The sequence below is a fragment of the Malania oleifera genome, chromosome 7 (assembly GCF_029873635.1).
Source record: "Malania oleifera isolate guangnan ecotype guangnan chromosome 7, ASM2987363v1, whole genome shotgun sequence".
In the NCBI taxonomy this organism is placed as follows: Eukaryota; Viridiplantae; Streptophyta; class Magnoliopsida; order Santalales; family Ximeniaceae; genus Malania; species Malania oleifera.
The window spans coordinates 74,125,432-74,139,683 of NC_080423.1; the positions used below are offsets into that span (position 1 = coordinate 74,125,432).

The 14,252-nt window shown below is 36.1% G+C and overlaps 1 protein-coding gene across 1 annotated transcript; it reads left to right on the top strand.

The window, feature by feature from the left end:
• Positions 1–2,522: 2,522 nt before the first annotated feature.
• LOC131159708 (probable pectate lyase 4) lies at positions 2,523–13,446 on the top strand. The gene is made up of 5 exons (XM_058114824.1): positions 2,523–2,952; positions 8,947–9,298; positions 9,364–9,574; positions 9,710–9,778; positions 13,061–13,446. The coding sequence occupies exons 1-5, from the start codon at positions 2,679–2,681 to the stop codon at positions 13,295–13,297; spliced, it is 1,143 nt and encodes a 380-aa protein (XP_057970807.1). The 5' UTR covers positions 2,523–2,678; the 3' UTR covers positions 13,298–13,446.
• The last annotated feature ends 806 nt before the right edge of the window (positions 13,447–14,252 follow it).

A 14,252-nucleotide genomic window follows, 5' to 3' on the forward strand; every position in this document is an offset into this window, starting at 1 on the left:
GAAACCTATTTTACAATACACATAACTACTTATTTAGGTCTTCATGCCCTCAAGCTTGATCTTCATCCAAGCTTCATGTCAATAGCCATCTTTCATTTTCTTCTGCGCTCGATGTTTTTCCATTTTGCATCCTTCATTGTGCTTTTATACTGCAATACCTGTATACACCCTTAACAACACAATTAGATGCCTAGATTTGTCATTATCAAAAATGAGATTAAGCCTTGTTAGGCCAACAGGCTGCACCCTATAAACCTCTCTCTTGTTCCTTTCTTCATGGTGCTTTCCCCGGTACATGTGTTCCACTCAGAATATGAGCGACATCCCCAACATCGAATAATTGTGTGTGTTGTAGCACTATCAGCAAAACAAATTTCCTCCATAAACATCTTAGAATTGATCAAAGTTTTAGTACTATCCATGTTTATATCTTAAAATATTACATCATTATTTTTGTCTTGATTTAAAAGGAAATCAGCAACATCAAGATAAACAAAGTCGGATGGTCCTGCATCAAGGTCTATTGGAACAACATTATCAGTAAAATTTGTTTCAACTTCTTTACTCTTTTCCTTTTCTTTTATAGAGGTTTGGTATAGATCTACCAAGTGTCTGGGTGTACGATAGGTACGCGACCAATGGCCTCTTCCTCCACATATGTAACATTTATTTTTCATGATGTCTAGGTTGTTGATCCTGATCATTATCCCACTTTTGGGGGTCATCCCTCTTCTATGGGATTGCAGCCTCACATCGATGCTAGTGATTATTTCGACCATGCCATGACCATATATGCGGCTTCGTTTTTGACCATAAGATGTATTCATATTCACTTCAAAGAATTGGGTTGAACCAATTGGATGAGTTTGGTGATTTTTCATCAAAAACTCGTTATTTTGCTCAGTAACAAAAAGACGTGATATAAGTTTATAAAATTTAGTAAATTTCATCTCCTTATATTACTGCTGCAGGAGCACATTAGTGAGATGGAAAGTAGTAAATGTCTTTTCAAGCATGTCTTCATCAGTAATATTTTCACCATATAACTTTAGTTTCGAGCAATTTTATGTAGAATTTAGTTATATTCACTTACTGTTTTAAAATTTTTCTATCTTAAGTGCAACCATTCATGTCAAACATTTGGTAAAATTACAGTCTTTTTATGGTCAAATATTTCCTTTAAATTTTTTCATAAGATAAGTGGGTCTTTGACAGTGAGGTATTTAGTCTTTAATTTTTCATCTAAATGATGATGGAGGAAGATCATAACTTTTGCACGATCACGCAGGGATGCGGTATTTTCATCTAAAATAGTGTTTCCTAAGTTAATTGCATTTAGATAGATATCAACATTAAGAATCCTTGATAAATAATTGTTGTCTTTGATATCAAGGAGAACAAATTCAACTTTGTTTAGATTCGACATATGAATAAATTAACAATAACAAGGCAATTTAGGAAAAAAAAATGTAAAATTGAAATAAAACTGAGATAATAATAAATATAATATTACTTCCACCCTTTCAGGGGTACTTAAATATGTTTCTTTAGGAACATTATTTTTTTCCCTCAATTTGTACTCTTCAAGAGTATGATTTCAATTACAATATAAAAATAGGTAATAATTTACTACCTCTTTTCGGAAATTAAATGTACTACTTCATCTAGAGGATAAATGTTTCACCTCTTCAAAAAGTCGATTTTAAAATCTCTTTAGGAGGTTAAAAATTTACCCCCTTTAGGAGGTAAATATCTACCATCTCTTTTGGAAACTAGATACATAGCCTCTTCAAGAGGTTTAACTCTTCAAGAGATTAAATATATAGGCGAGAGATTTAAATATATACTTCAGGAGAACTTATCTTACCATCTCTTCTAAAGATTGATACTCTTTAAACTTTAAAAGACATATTCTCTTCTAGAGAATATTATACTCTAGTGGAATAAAACTTACAAGAATTAAATAAAATAAGATTTAAAGAAATATCTTAGATAGTTAGAGTTTCATACTGATAACGTATTCTAAAAGATGCAGAAAATAAATAGAGATGAGATAAAAAAATTTACGTGGTTTTGCCATGCCTACTCTACGGGCGGATGAGATAAAAAAATTTCACTATCTTGAGATGAATTACAAGATGATTTGAAACCGATCTTGTACAAAATATCTCTCTTCTTTCTATCTCTACTCTTTTCTCATCCTTTCTATTCGTAAGCCTACTCAAAGTCTTATGTGTGTATGTCAAAATGAGAGGGAGAGAGAGTCCTTTTATAAGGTAATAAGGACATTATATAATTTATGGTGATGGAAAACAAAGGGACATAAATTATGAAGGTAAAAATGAAGGGGGTGATAGCGAGTAATTTTTATGATTTTCATAATGCAAATTGAATTTTGTTGTTATTACTAAATTGAAGCTGAATTCCACTAGAACATTTAAATCCATATATTTTTTTTTAGAAAAACACAAAATCTTAATTATTTGGTTAAAACATTTATTTAAAAAAAAAAAGCACAAAACTTTGTTCAATCCTATCTCATCACAGTCAAGAGCCTCTCCCTCTCTCGCCCCATCCCTCGCGCCAGCTCCTAACGTACTTTTGTGAGGGAAACATTGAGCGGAAAATTGTGCGTCAGTTTCAACTATCGACTTCAAAGAAAACGTCCGTCATCATCAATGGGGAACGTCCACGGTCATCGGAAGAACCGGTACGCCGCGAACGTCTCTGTCCCCGCCGTACCAGCTGCTCCTCCCTATATATACGGGTCTCAAGATCCCACTACAGCTGCCCAGATCCCGACTCCCACCAACCCCACCATTACCATGTCCACTCAGCCCTACGCTCACGTCGACTCCGCCTTGAGGGCTCTCGCTGCCCAGGCCGAGGGCTTCGGCCGCTTTGCCGTCGGCGGCCTCCACGGCCCCGCTTATCACGTCACCTCGCTAGCAGGTTCTCTCTCTCTCTCTCTCTCTCTCTCTCTCTCTCTCTCACACACACACACACACACACACACACACACACACGTATTGTGGCTGTGAGTAAGGATAGACCGGCATTTGAATTGTGTTTTTCGGTTAGGCATTTTCCTTCTTTGTTGTTTTGATTTGGTCTCAAATGAGCTAATTTTATCTGAGTTGGTGCTTTGTTACTTAATTTTCTTCTCTTTGGGTCATTTTTCTGGTTGTATATTTATTCGGTGTGAATTTGTTGAAGATTTGCATACGACTGACTTAGTAGGTAACAAGGCTGGAAGTAGTTGAATTGAAAAATCGTCTCTTGATATTTACATTGAATCTATTAGTTTGATTTATTGCTTTCCCCATATTGAATTCCTTACGCTAGATGATTAAATGGGTAACAGCTTACTGACCTGTTGGAATCTTCTTTTATGTGGAGTGTTGGGCGGCAAGGACCATTCACACCACAATTGGTAAAGGCACAAGATAAAATTACAAGAAACAAAAAATAAAATAAAATAATAACTACACAAAAAATTATTTGATTCAGTATTAGACCTACTTCCATGAGCAATCTAACAAGTTAATTTTTTATCAAGGTGTAGAAATAACACCATGAGACAATTTAACACTTCTCTTATAAAAAATTGTGAAAATTCACAAACCTATTCTAACTTAAGAAAAGAGAAGTGCCAGATGACGAACCCAAGGAGATGTCCTTAGAGCTGCTCTCACTTTTTGCTTGAACTTACCCTCAATTGACACACCTTGCATGAACATGAGACACCGCTTCCTTTTATAGACCTAAAATGCGTAATGGGCAACCACTCATTGAATAACCATGCAACATCATATGAGTATTTTTTTTCCCCAAAGCCATGGTATGGCTTGGCAAGAATAGCCACCACACACATTGTCATAAGCAAGGAACCTTGGAGGAAAAGCCACCATGCTACATGGCCAACTATGCATGCCTAGAAAAGAAGCCCCTTTTATTCATACAAACTCTAGTCAACTTGGTTTTGGAGATAGAATAAGTTCGGTGTAATAGTCTTGGGCCCAATTCTTGTGAGATATTGTCCTCTTTGGCTCAGTGACCTTATGAGTTTGTCTTATAAAAGGCGCCTCATCTAGTTGGAGCCAAAACTATTCTTAAGTCCAAGATTTCCCTAGTACACATCCGATGTGAGACCATGCCATACTCTTCCATCCAATCTCTGAAACGCTTGTCAAAGTGGCTTATACCTTTGTGTAGGATTCACCTACATGATAGTACCCGTAGGGTGTCTCTGATACTAAATGCAATGGTCTTAAGCCCAATTCTGGTAAGGTATTGTCTACTTTGGTCTATTGACCTTACGAGTTTGTCCTATAAAAGGCACCTTACATAGTTGGAATTCAAACCATCTTTATAAGCCTAAGATCACATTAGTGCACATTCAATGTGGGACCGACTCTTGGCAAAGTAAAATATGCTTATGCCAACCAAAAATTTGAATCCATGCAAGCCCTTTAACTCCTTATGTGAGTTTCGCTAACTAGTTGGATCCCACGACATTGATGAGACTAGCCATTCACGCACAAATGGTGTTGTTACCAAGGCCATAACCTCCACTGAAATTTGCAACTTGCCGCCATGCACACCGCCAAATCACCTAATTTACGGACCTTTGATTTGTTACTGCCACCACTTCTCACTTCTTTCTTTGGAATTACGTTTGCTTTTTATATAAGCTTGAACCATCCACCTTTTTCATCAATAAAAGGGTAGCTTGGTGCACAAAGCTCCCATTTATCCGGGGTCTGGGAAGGGACAAACCACGATGGATGTATGTAGCCTTAGCTTCCATTTTTGTAGAGCCACACCTTGAACCTGTGACCTCTAGGTCACATTTCAACAACTTTACCAGTTGTGCCTATACTCTCTTCTCACCTTTTTAATCAATGTAATAGTCAAATCAATGTAGCTTTGATTAATTTGTGCCAAATTCCAACCTGGTAGCCTTCATCACCATTAGTGCACTCTTTGAGGAACTCATGTTGAGTGAACTTATTCCCTCTTAAATCTAGGACCTCATGTCTTTTCTTTCTTTTTTCGTTTTTTTTTTTTTTTCAAGTAAAGTTTGGTACATGCATAAGGTTTTCAAAAGCTTTCAGTGCACCTTTTTAATGTAGACACTACCAATTCTTGCACTTTAAAACTTGAGTAGTTTCCCATTGCCACAAAATTATCTTCACATACATAATGAGAATCAAACCATGATCTATGTGATTGTAAACACATATGGTGACTCACACTACTTATATGTCATTGTGACTATTAATAGCAATGGACTATTCTACTTTTTTTTTTTTTTGGTAAAAGAGGGCAGCACCTTTTTTCTTAATTTTATTAATAACCCTTACTTATGGCGGAGGAATACCGTGGAAATAAAAGGACACTTGGGGCTTACATAATAACCAAATAAAAAACACTCCATGCATCAAATCAAACAAAAGAAGAAAACAAACTTATACCAATACCAAAAGAAAACCAACTAAACATACCTCATATAAGTCGTACCTATCTTATCCAATCTATATAAACCTTTGATAACTTTAGGAAGTTGACTACTATTTGTAAACAAACTATTCCTCCCCATAGCACCTTGTCGAGCCAATGCATCTGTCACCTTATTCCCTTCTCTAGAAATGATTTATAGAAAAATCTACTCCCTCCAATACACCAATAAGCTGCTCCCAAAAATCTCACAAATACCATACAGAGCATTTATTGGATCTTATTCAATTTACTACAATATTCGAAGCACATTCAATGTTAATACTGGTATGATCCAATTGTTTGCAAAGTTTTATTTCTTCCATCACTGCTCTCAATTCAGCTTCATTATTAGAACAAGAACCAAAATATTTTGAAAAACCAAAAATAAAAGAACCTGTACAGTCTCTAAGGATGCCACCACCACCCGCCAGCCCTGGGTTCCCCAAGCTGCTCCCATCCAAATTTAGTTTCAACCTCTCTTGCCTCGGTTTTAGCCATCTCACAACTTGCATAGCTTTATTCTTTTTATTCACAATCTGCACCTCCAGATTCCGCAAAGTCCGAACATCAGCATCATTTAAATGAGTCATAACTATCATATTCTCACTCAAAACCCCCACCCAATTCTTAATGGACAGCCACACATCTGTACTATTCAATTTCCCCTCCATTCTAGTCACACATCTCCTTCTCCACAACCTTCAAACTACATAAGGAATCAAACCCCTCAATGTTCCCAATTGAGAGTATCTGGAAGTCTTATTAAACCACATTTGGACTCTTTCTTTCCAGTTTTGGTGCCTAAGGAACGGTATACCTACCTCCACCGAAACTTTCCTCCATACATCAACAGCAAGATCTCCCTTATTCAAAACATGCTCCACATCTTCTGATTGCCTTATCTCACAACAATCACATGCCGAAACAAGTGATACCCCCACCCTTCTCACCTTTTTATCAACGCTTAAGCACTCAAAAGCAGCCTTCCACATACAAATAGCAATTAGTGCCTCATCTACTTGATTTGCTTCATCTCAATGTTGTCTTGATTCTTTGTTTACTAAGATTCCTTCTTGACATGCCCTCCCTTTCCATAGTGCCAACAAACGAGTCTACAATGCTAGTTTCCGACTGGCTTCTTGATGATATTCCACGTTTACTTGACCTTCCCCTAATACCAACAACTTTACTTCCAACTAGACTATCATAGCTCTATGGCAACATACAAAGCAAGTTGCCTTGTCTTCATCTTGCGACCCCACACAAAGGCTTTCTAGTTGACTTAGGATACCACATAAAGCGTTCAAGTGATCTAAGACCTTGGCTTCTTCATTGATCTTCAAAGAGTAAAGCTCCCTCTTCAAGAAATTTTGATTGATGAAAGATTTATATTAATACAAGGTTTTCAATCTTTCCCGTAACTTGGTGGCTGTATTCTCAGCTTTTACATTAAATATGATATCATCCAATAAACCTGAATGGATTGTAGAAATCACTCTCTTGTTCATTTCTTCCTTATCATCATTGAGCAACTTTTTTGAATTTTTCTCCTTGCAAAGCAAAGCTTTGCGTTGCCCAAGTTGTACAAAAGCATCATGGGCCTTGAGCTTCAATAGTTCAAAGTTCCCTTTTCCATCAAATTTTTCTACTTCTAGCGACTTGCAACCTTCTTATCTTTTCCTTGCAATTTCATCAAACACCTTATCAATGAGAAACTACCGCTGTTATACCGCTTTGTTGGGCCCCAAGGACCACCCATACCATAATTGACATAGGCACAAGATAAAATTGCCAAAAAAAAATATAGAACGACCAAACATAAATAAATTTGCTTGGTCCGACGCTAGACTGATATCCACCGGCAATCTAGCAAGAGCTAATTTATTATTAAATTGTTGAAAAAATATAACGAAAGAGTTTAGAAATTCTATCCACCCAAATGGTAACTCACAAGCATTTTCTAACCGAAGAAAAGAAAATTGGAGAGAAAGAATATCTTTACAAGTGTTTCACTATTGGCTTGAACTTATTAATGAATTGCGTTGCTTTAATGTTTATTGCTTGCTTGCCACTGCTTTCATAATTGCTTACCGCTTCCACTGTTATTTGATTGAATGTTAATGAAAGTGTTTCGTGGATGAATTTCAGTAAACGATAGGCTGACTAGTTAAGCAAGAGTGTTTTAGCTAACACCGCATGGTCCTTTCACAACGGTGTGAAAATAGATAGTCCATAAATACACCTTACATGGCCATGAGACACCCATCATAGCTCTCCCTTTTGCATACACAACATCCATAACAGCCAATCAGTCATTAAATTACCAGGCAACATTAGTTATGTATTTCTGATCAAAGCCATGACATGATTTTGAAAATATATACGCTTGCATGCTTGGGAAAAATAACCATGCACGTTGTCATTTGTAAGGAACCTTAGAGGAAAAGCACCACGCTACACAGTTGCCTTAGAAAGAGCCCTCCCCTTATGCATACAAACCCAAGTCAACTTGGTCTTGGGAATTAATTTGTTTGAGAAATCAAACAGTCCTCCCACCAACCAAAAATTTAAATTGGAAAGCATGCCCCAAGCAAGACTATTCAACTCCCCGCGACATTTTTTTTTTTCAAAGAAAAAAATGAACTAGTTGAGGTTCTCCACCTTGGCAGCACCAACCCAACAAGGAGAATGCATTTTATAAAGGTATATGCTTAGAAGCAAGAACTTCCTATCCATGTAATTTTCTTGCTTTATTACCATGGTTGGTGTTTCGTACTTAGCTCCTTAATAAAACGTTGTCCTAATCATATAGTAGGGTTCCACTCCCATGGCAAAACCCCCTTTAAGGTTGAAGTAGCTTAGAACTTACTCACATTTCTATGATATGATGTATCAGGGAAAAACATGAGAAGCTGCAATGACAAAAAGTAGTCATCAAAAATTCTAGAAACCTGTTGATTGGGAAAAAAAAAAAAAAATGGTGCAACAAACATGCTTATGTGTACATGATAATATCTAAGCCCTCTTAAATTGGAAATTTAGATTCTAATGGCTGTGATTTGTATCTGTAATTCTATGTGTATGGGTACATTGAATGTACAGAAATGGCTATAACAGAGTTTCTGTTATTCGTATTAACAGCTACTCTAGGAGAAACGCTTTTATGCAATGCTAACGATTTAATAACTATATTTGTAGCTCCATAATGTTTTAGTTTATGCTCCTACCTATTATCTTTATATACCAAGAAAGATGTATGGTCTAATGAGGCTACGATGAAATATTGACTCATGGGTGGGGGCAAACCTTTGAAATCATAGGGCTCAACACTTCCAGTTCCCAATCCCAGTCCCATTTCCAGCCCTTTTTGTGCTTTTAAAGGTGTGTGTGAACTCTGATCTGTATTTTGTGTTTGAAGCTTAACATATTTTTATATGATTGTAGATGATGGGCCAGGATCACTTCGTGATGGATGTCGTAGGAAAGAACCACTTTGGATTGTCTTTGGAGTTTCTGGAACTATTCATCTCTCGTCTTACCTGAATGTGTCATCTAATAAGACCATCGATGGTCGGGGCCAAAGGATAAAACTCACAGGTAAAGGTTTGAGGCTGAAGGAGTCCGAACATGTAATCATATGCAATCTAGAGTTTGAAGGCGGTAGAGGACATGATGTTGATGGCATCCAAATAAAACCCAATTCAAAACACATATGGATAGATCGTTGCAGCCTTCGTGATTATGATGATGGACTGATAGATATCACCCGAGGAAGCACTGACATTACTATTTCCAGGTGAAAAGAATCTCCCATTTTCAGAACTATCTTTTTTCCCCTTTGTCTTTAACCTTTTTCTTCAGGTGTCACTTTTCACAGCATGATAAGACGATGCTCATAGGAGCAGATCCCACTCACACAGATGACAGATGTATTCGGGTGACCATTCACCATTGTTTTTTCGACGGGACACGGCAGCGACATCCTCGTGTTAGATTTGGCAAGGTGCATTTGTACAACAATTACACCAGAAACTGGGGAATTTATGCTGTTTGTGCCAGTGTTGAATCTCAGGTTGTATTGCATTTGGAAACTTACTTATTTTTTTATTTGTGCTCGAGTATAATTTGTTATTGCTTTTGTACCATTCTAGATTATCTATTTCAATTTTCAAGAACCATAATTCTTTTCCCTCATTTTTGGCATCAGATATACTCCCAATGCAATATTTATGAAGCAGGGCAGAAGAAAGTGGCTTTTAAATACCTCACGGAGAAGGTAAATTCTTTGCTTACTTTTCTGTTTGTCTAAACTCTAAATTATTGTTTTTAAACTTCAGTTAGCAATTTGAATTATAGAAATTCTCAATGTTCAATTAAAATTTGTTGACTGTGTTGATGGCCATTGGTTGTCAATTCATCAGTTTATTGCTTTTGACTTCTGAGCAAAAGATCTTTGATGTTGAGGCCCAATCAATGGATTTTAACCTGATAGAAGAAAACCATCCAGAAAAAAGGTTAATGATTCGCCTACAATGTGGGAATAGATGTTATGTGCACTAACTCATTTTTCTGCTGATGATGCAACTTCGTGTTTATGACTTAGTGCTTTGTTTTCTGTGACGTCTTTCACTCGGAGTCTAAGCAAAGGATATGGCCTTGGGACATGAGTTGAAAGGCTTCAATTTTCTGAGTTGAATGATTTGCAGTGATTGCAGGTCCTAGTTGTGCAAAAGAATTATTTTGGAGAGTACCATTTTGAACCTGAACTACAGAACATTGGATTGTTAAGACATCTTGAAACTTAAAAGATAATCAACCCCTGTCATTGTGATTGCTGACCAAACTCATGTCCAAGTTTAGCACTTGGAGAAGGAAAGTGAAATTACCAGCAAAGGCTCTCCAAAGAGAAAAAAGGAAGAGACAAAATCTTTGGAATGTTGATTTTTTAACAGTGAATTAATAAATTAGATGGATATCAGAAATTTATAATTTTTGGATACAGAGAAGCTGATCGTGATAGATAGGATCATGATTATATCAAGGATAATTGGGTGCATTGATTTTTTCTTAATATTGGGTAGAAAAATCAATTAAAATGCATCATCACCTGGTAAATACCCTTTTTAACATTTATTTTGTGCTTTAAGGCTCCGTCTGGTAATACTTAAAAAAGCGCATATGGCTCTTATCATTTAAATTTGTGCGCAGTAAGTGATGTTTAGCATGTTCCAAAAAAGTGCTTATTATACAAAATTACATGTTACTTAAAAGATCTTATTTAAAATCGGTTTTTATAAGTAATCCAGAAAGACTTATAATTAAATTATATTTTAATAAACTATCTAATTAAATTTTGCAGATAAATATATTTTATTAAATAGTAAGAATTATAATTATATTAGAAATTTATATATTTTACTATTAGCTATTTTGATTCATATATTATTAAAATATATAAATTATTTTGATAAATATATTTACCTATAAAATAATTGTATTTTAATAGTGATTTTAATATAAATTTTATATATTTAATCAAATTAATAATATATTATTATGGATGAATTTATAAATTAAATAATTTGAACTTAGTTGCAATCTCTAATTATTTTATCTATTTATTTTTATTAGTGTGAGAGACTGCCACAATTCATTAAAAGATGAAATAGGTGTAAATCTATTTAAAAATTCACTATTTTTTATAAATACAAGTAGCTAAATATTAGTTATCAACAAGCACTTGTTAATTTATAGTGAGTACTTATTTTCTAATGCAGCTAGGTTATCCAAAATGCACTTATGACTTTAAGAACTTATCCAATTCGACAGCTATTTGAAGAACTTATCAAATTCAACAACTTTTTGAACTCGACACTTATTGATAAGTGGTTCCAAATGATTCCTAATTGTTTTTACTTTTTTAAAAATGGTTTGCATTACTTGTGTCTTTAAGAACTTATCCAGTTCAATGCCTATTTTGAGATCTTATCAAATTCAACACTTATTTTTGGAACTTATCAAATTCAACACTTTTTCCAACTTGACACTTATTGATAAGTGGTTCCAAATTGTCTCTAAGTATTTTTTTATTATTTAAAATGGTCTGCATAAGTTGATGAACCATGTACATACTAAATCTGTAATGGCTTGAAGTCACTTCTGGTGGCGTTGGTTTTCCTCTCTAACAGCAAGGTGTTGAATGGCATGTGAGAGGACAGCAGAAGAGAAGAGACCTTTATGACTCTAATGGAGGGTGGGAGATACTCATACCCCTCTCTGTTAGATTTGATCTTGTGACTGGATCCAAGATCTTGAGTTTGGTTGAATTTTTTATTGCTGATCAACCATTTTTTAACCCATTTATTAGTGATACTGATGGACCTACAGGTTAGAGCTCAAAATCCATCACTCCCTTTCAGTGCCAACTGCCATGCCTACATCATTGAGGTGTGAGAAATTTTGTGAGTTAAAAGACTCCAATATCAATCTTAACTTTTATTTCTTCGCTTTTAAGTGAGGATGATCCTCTTGCATCTTGATTTGCACCACATCCAAGATGCCTCTTTACAGATGGGGGTATTCCCTATGCACATCCAATTACTATGACATCCTAATAAGCACAGTCTCTATGCAATCAGCCAATGGAACATTTTCAATTCCTGCCCATGGAGCAGCCTTAAATTGATTCTGGGCCTCAGGCATGGCGATAAATCTGTTAATGTATATGAGTATTATCCCATTCTTACCTTCAACATACTCTTTTAAACCGCAAATGATGCTTGTTTAGCCGCAAAAAGTATGTGTCAATTCATTTTGGTGTTAACTCAAGATCCCATCAAGATCCCAATCTTGTTTGCTCTCCACTTTTTATGTCAATTGGACAGCTGTGCCTACTGCTAGGGGGTTTTTTTCTTAAAAAACAAAGGTGGGGGTAAAAAACTTCTATGTTTATTCAAAATGAAATATCTTTTGCTGCATGTCTAGATGAGAGGAAAGGCAGGGCAAAATCTGTATATTTTACTAGAAAGTTGCCAGCCTTGTAATAAGCCATGAAAATGTTAGTGCCATCTGCTCCAAAACCGTTGGTATGATTGTTCATTCAAAAAGCACCAGGTTTTTCCACGTGATGAGTTATCCGAACTCATTAAAAATGCCTTGTTTGAAACTCTTGTTCTATCCTCAGTAGGTTGTGAGAAATGGACAGGCATTAATGGTGACTGTGGTACTCACGATGCAAAAGTGTTGCATCTGCTCAATGTCTGCGGTGATGGTTCTGCAGGAAGCCAGTGGCAGACCTTCAGTTATAGCTGGGGACAAGTGGCCCGGCTGATTTGTTTCTTTTTAAACATAGGGGATTATAAGTAATCTAAAGAGTTGCCTCACTGAAAATATTGTTATGCCCACACGTGAAGATGACAAAAATATTGAGAGATTTTAGGAATAATACCGAGTGATTTTGGTTTTTATTCTTTATATGCACTTCAAATTTTATTTTATTTTCCTGGACATGTGCTCATTTTGCCCTAGTTAAAGAAAATTCCTGGGTCAACCATTGCAGGCAGCTGACAGGGAAGAGGCAAGGACTGGCTTCATAAGGTCTGAAGGGGACTTATTCATAACTGGAACTCAAGCAGGTTTATTGATCGAGGCCAACGAAGATGTGATGTTCCATCCCAGCGAATACTACCCCACATGGACTCTGGAAGCTCCATCTGATGCTCTTAAACATGTTCTCCATCATTGCACAGGATGGCAGTCTGTTGCCTTGCCTGCTGATGTGCAATTGGTTGCATAGCAGATAGCAGCCTCATGAAAACAGATATATATATATATATATATGTATAGGCATCTTAGCTTGCTGTACTATGGGACGGTAAATGTCATTGCAGTGTGTAAATTGAGACCCTTAATGATAAAGATAGAAATTTGTGATCTCTCAGAAAATTTGTGATCTCTCTCTTTCTTGTCGTTTTCTTTTTCTGTGTCGTGGTCAACCTGGACAAGGCCATTAATGTAGTTGTAGAAATAATGTTCCTTGCAATTGTTGATTGATTCATTGTTCAGTGAGGCCATTTGGATTTATGAAAGATTTACTCGTTGACACTCATTAATGAGTCAAAACGTTGAGACCTGGTGAGTCAAGTTTATTAAATTTATTGAAATGTCAAGTTGGGGTTGGGGGGCGGGGGGGTGGTCGTGGGTGTTGGGTCGGTTTGACATTTTCTTCTTGGGCCTCTTGGTAAGCAGGACTTTAGGTTGCCAAATTTGCATTTATCTATATTTATGTTATTTTCATTGAAACTTGCTTCATTTGAAGTGAAGACTCGTCATTTCAAAGGAAATACAGTGAAGATTAGGTGCAGGCAGCAAATTACTCTTGCTTGAAAAGTTGAAATGGCATTACCGCTAGATTGCTGAACAGTTCATATTGCACGTGAAGGAATGTAATGTGAACAGCTCAGGATCAACACAAATAGAGAACATTAATCCAAGGTCCCAACTCGAATTCCCATTAGACTAAATTGGATAGGAAGCATTTTTACCATGTGTTATTGATAAAAAATGATGCTAGTGCTTGGTCATTTATGAAAGTACTTTTCAGCCTATATGTATAAGGATGCTTACTCTCGCAGGCTTGGCCCTCAGTTCCCTATGGAAAATAGTTTTTGTTTTTTTAAAATATTAATTTTTCCACTAAGTACGAAAATACTACCTTATTGTTCAATTTTTCCCTATTTGGGTAAAAAAAA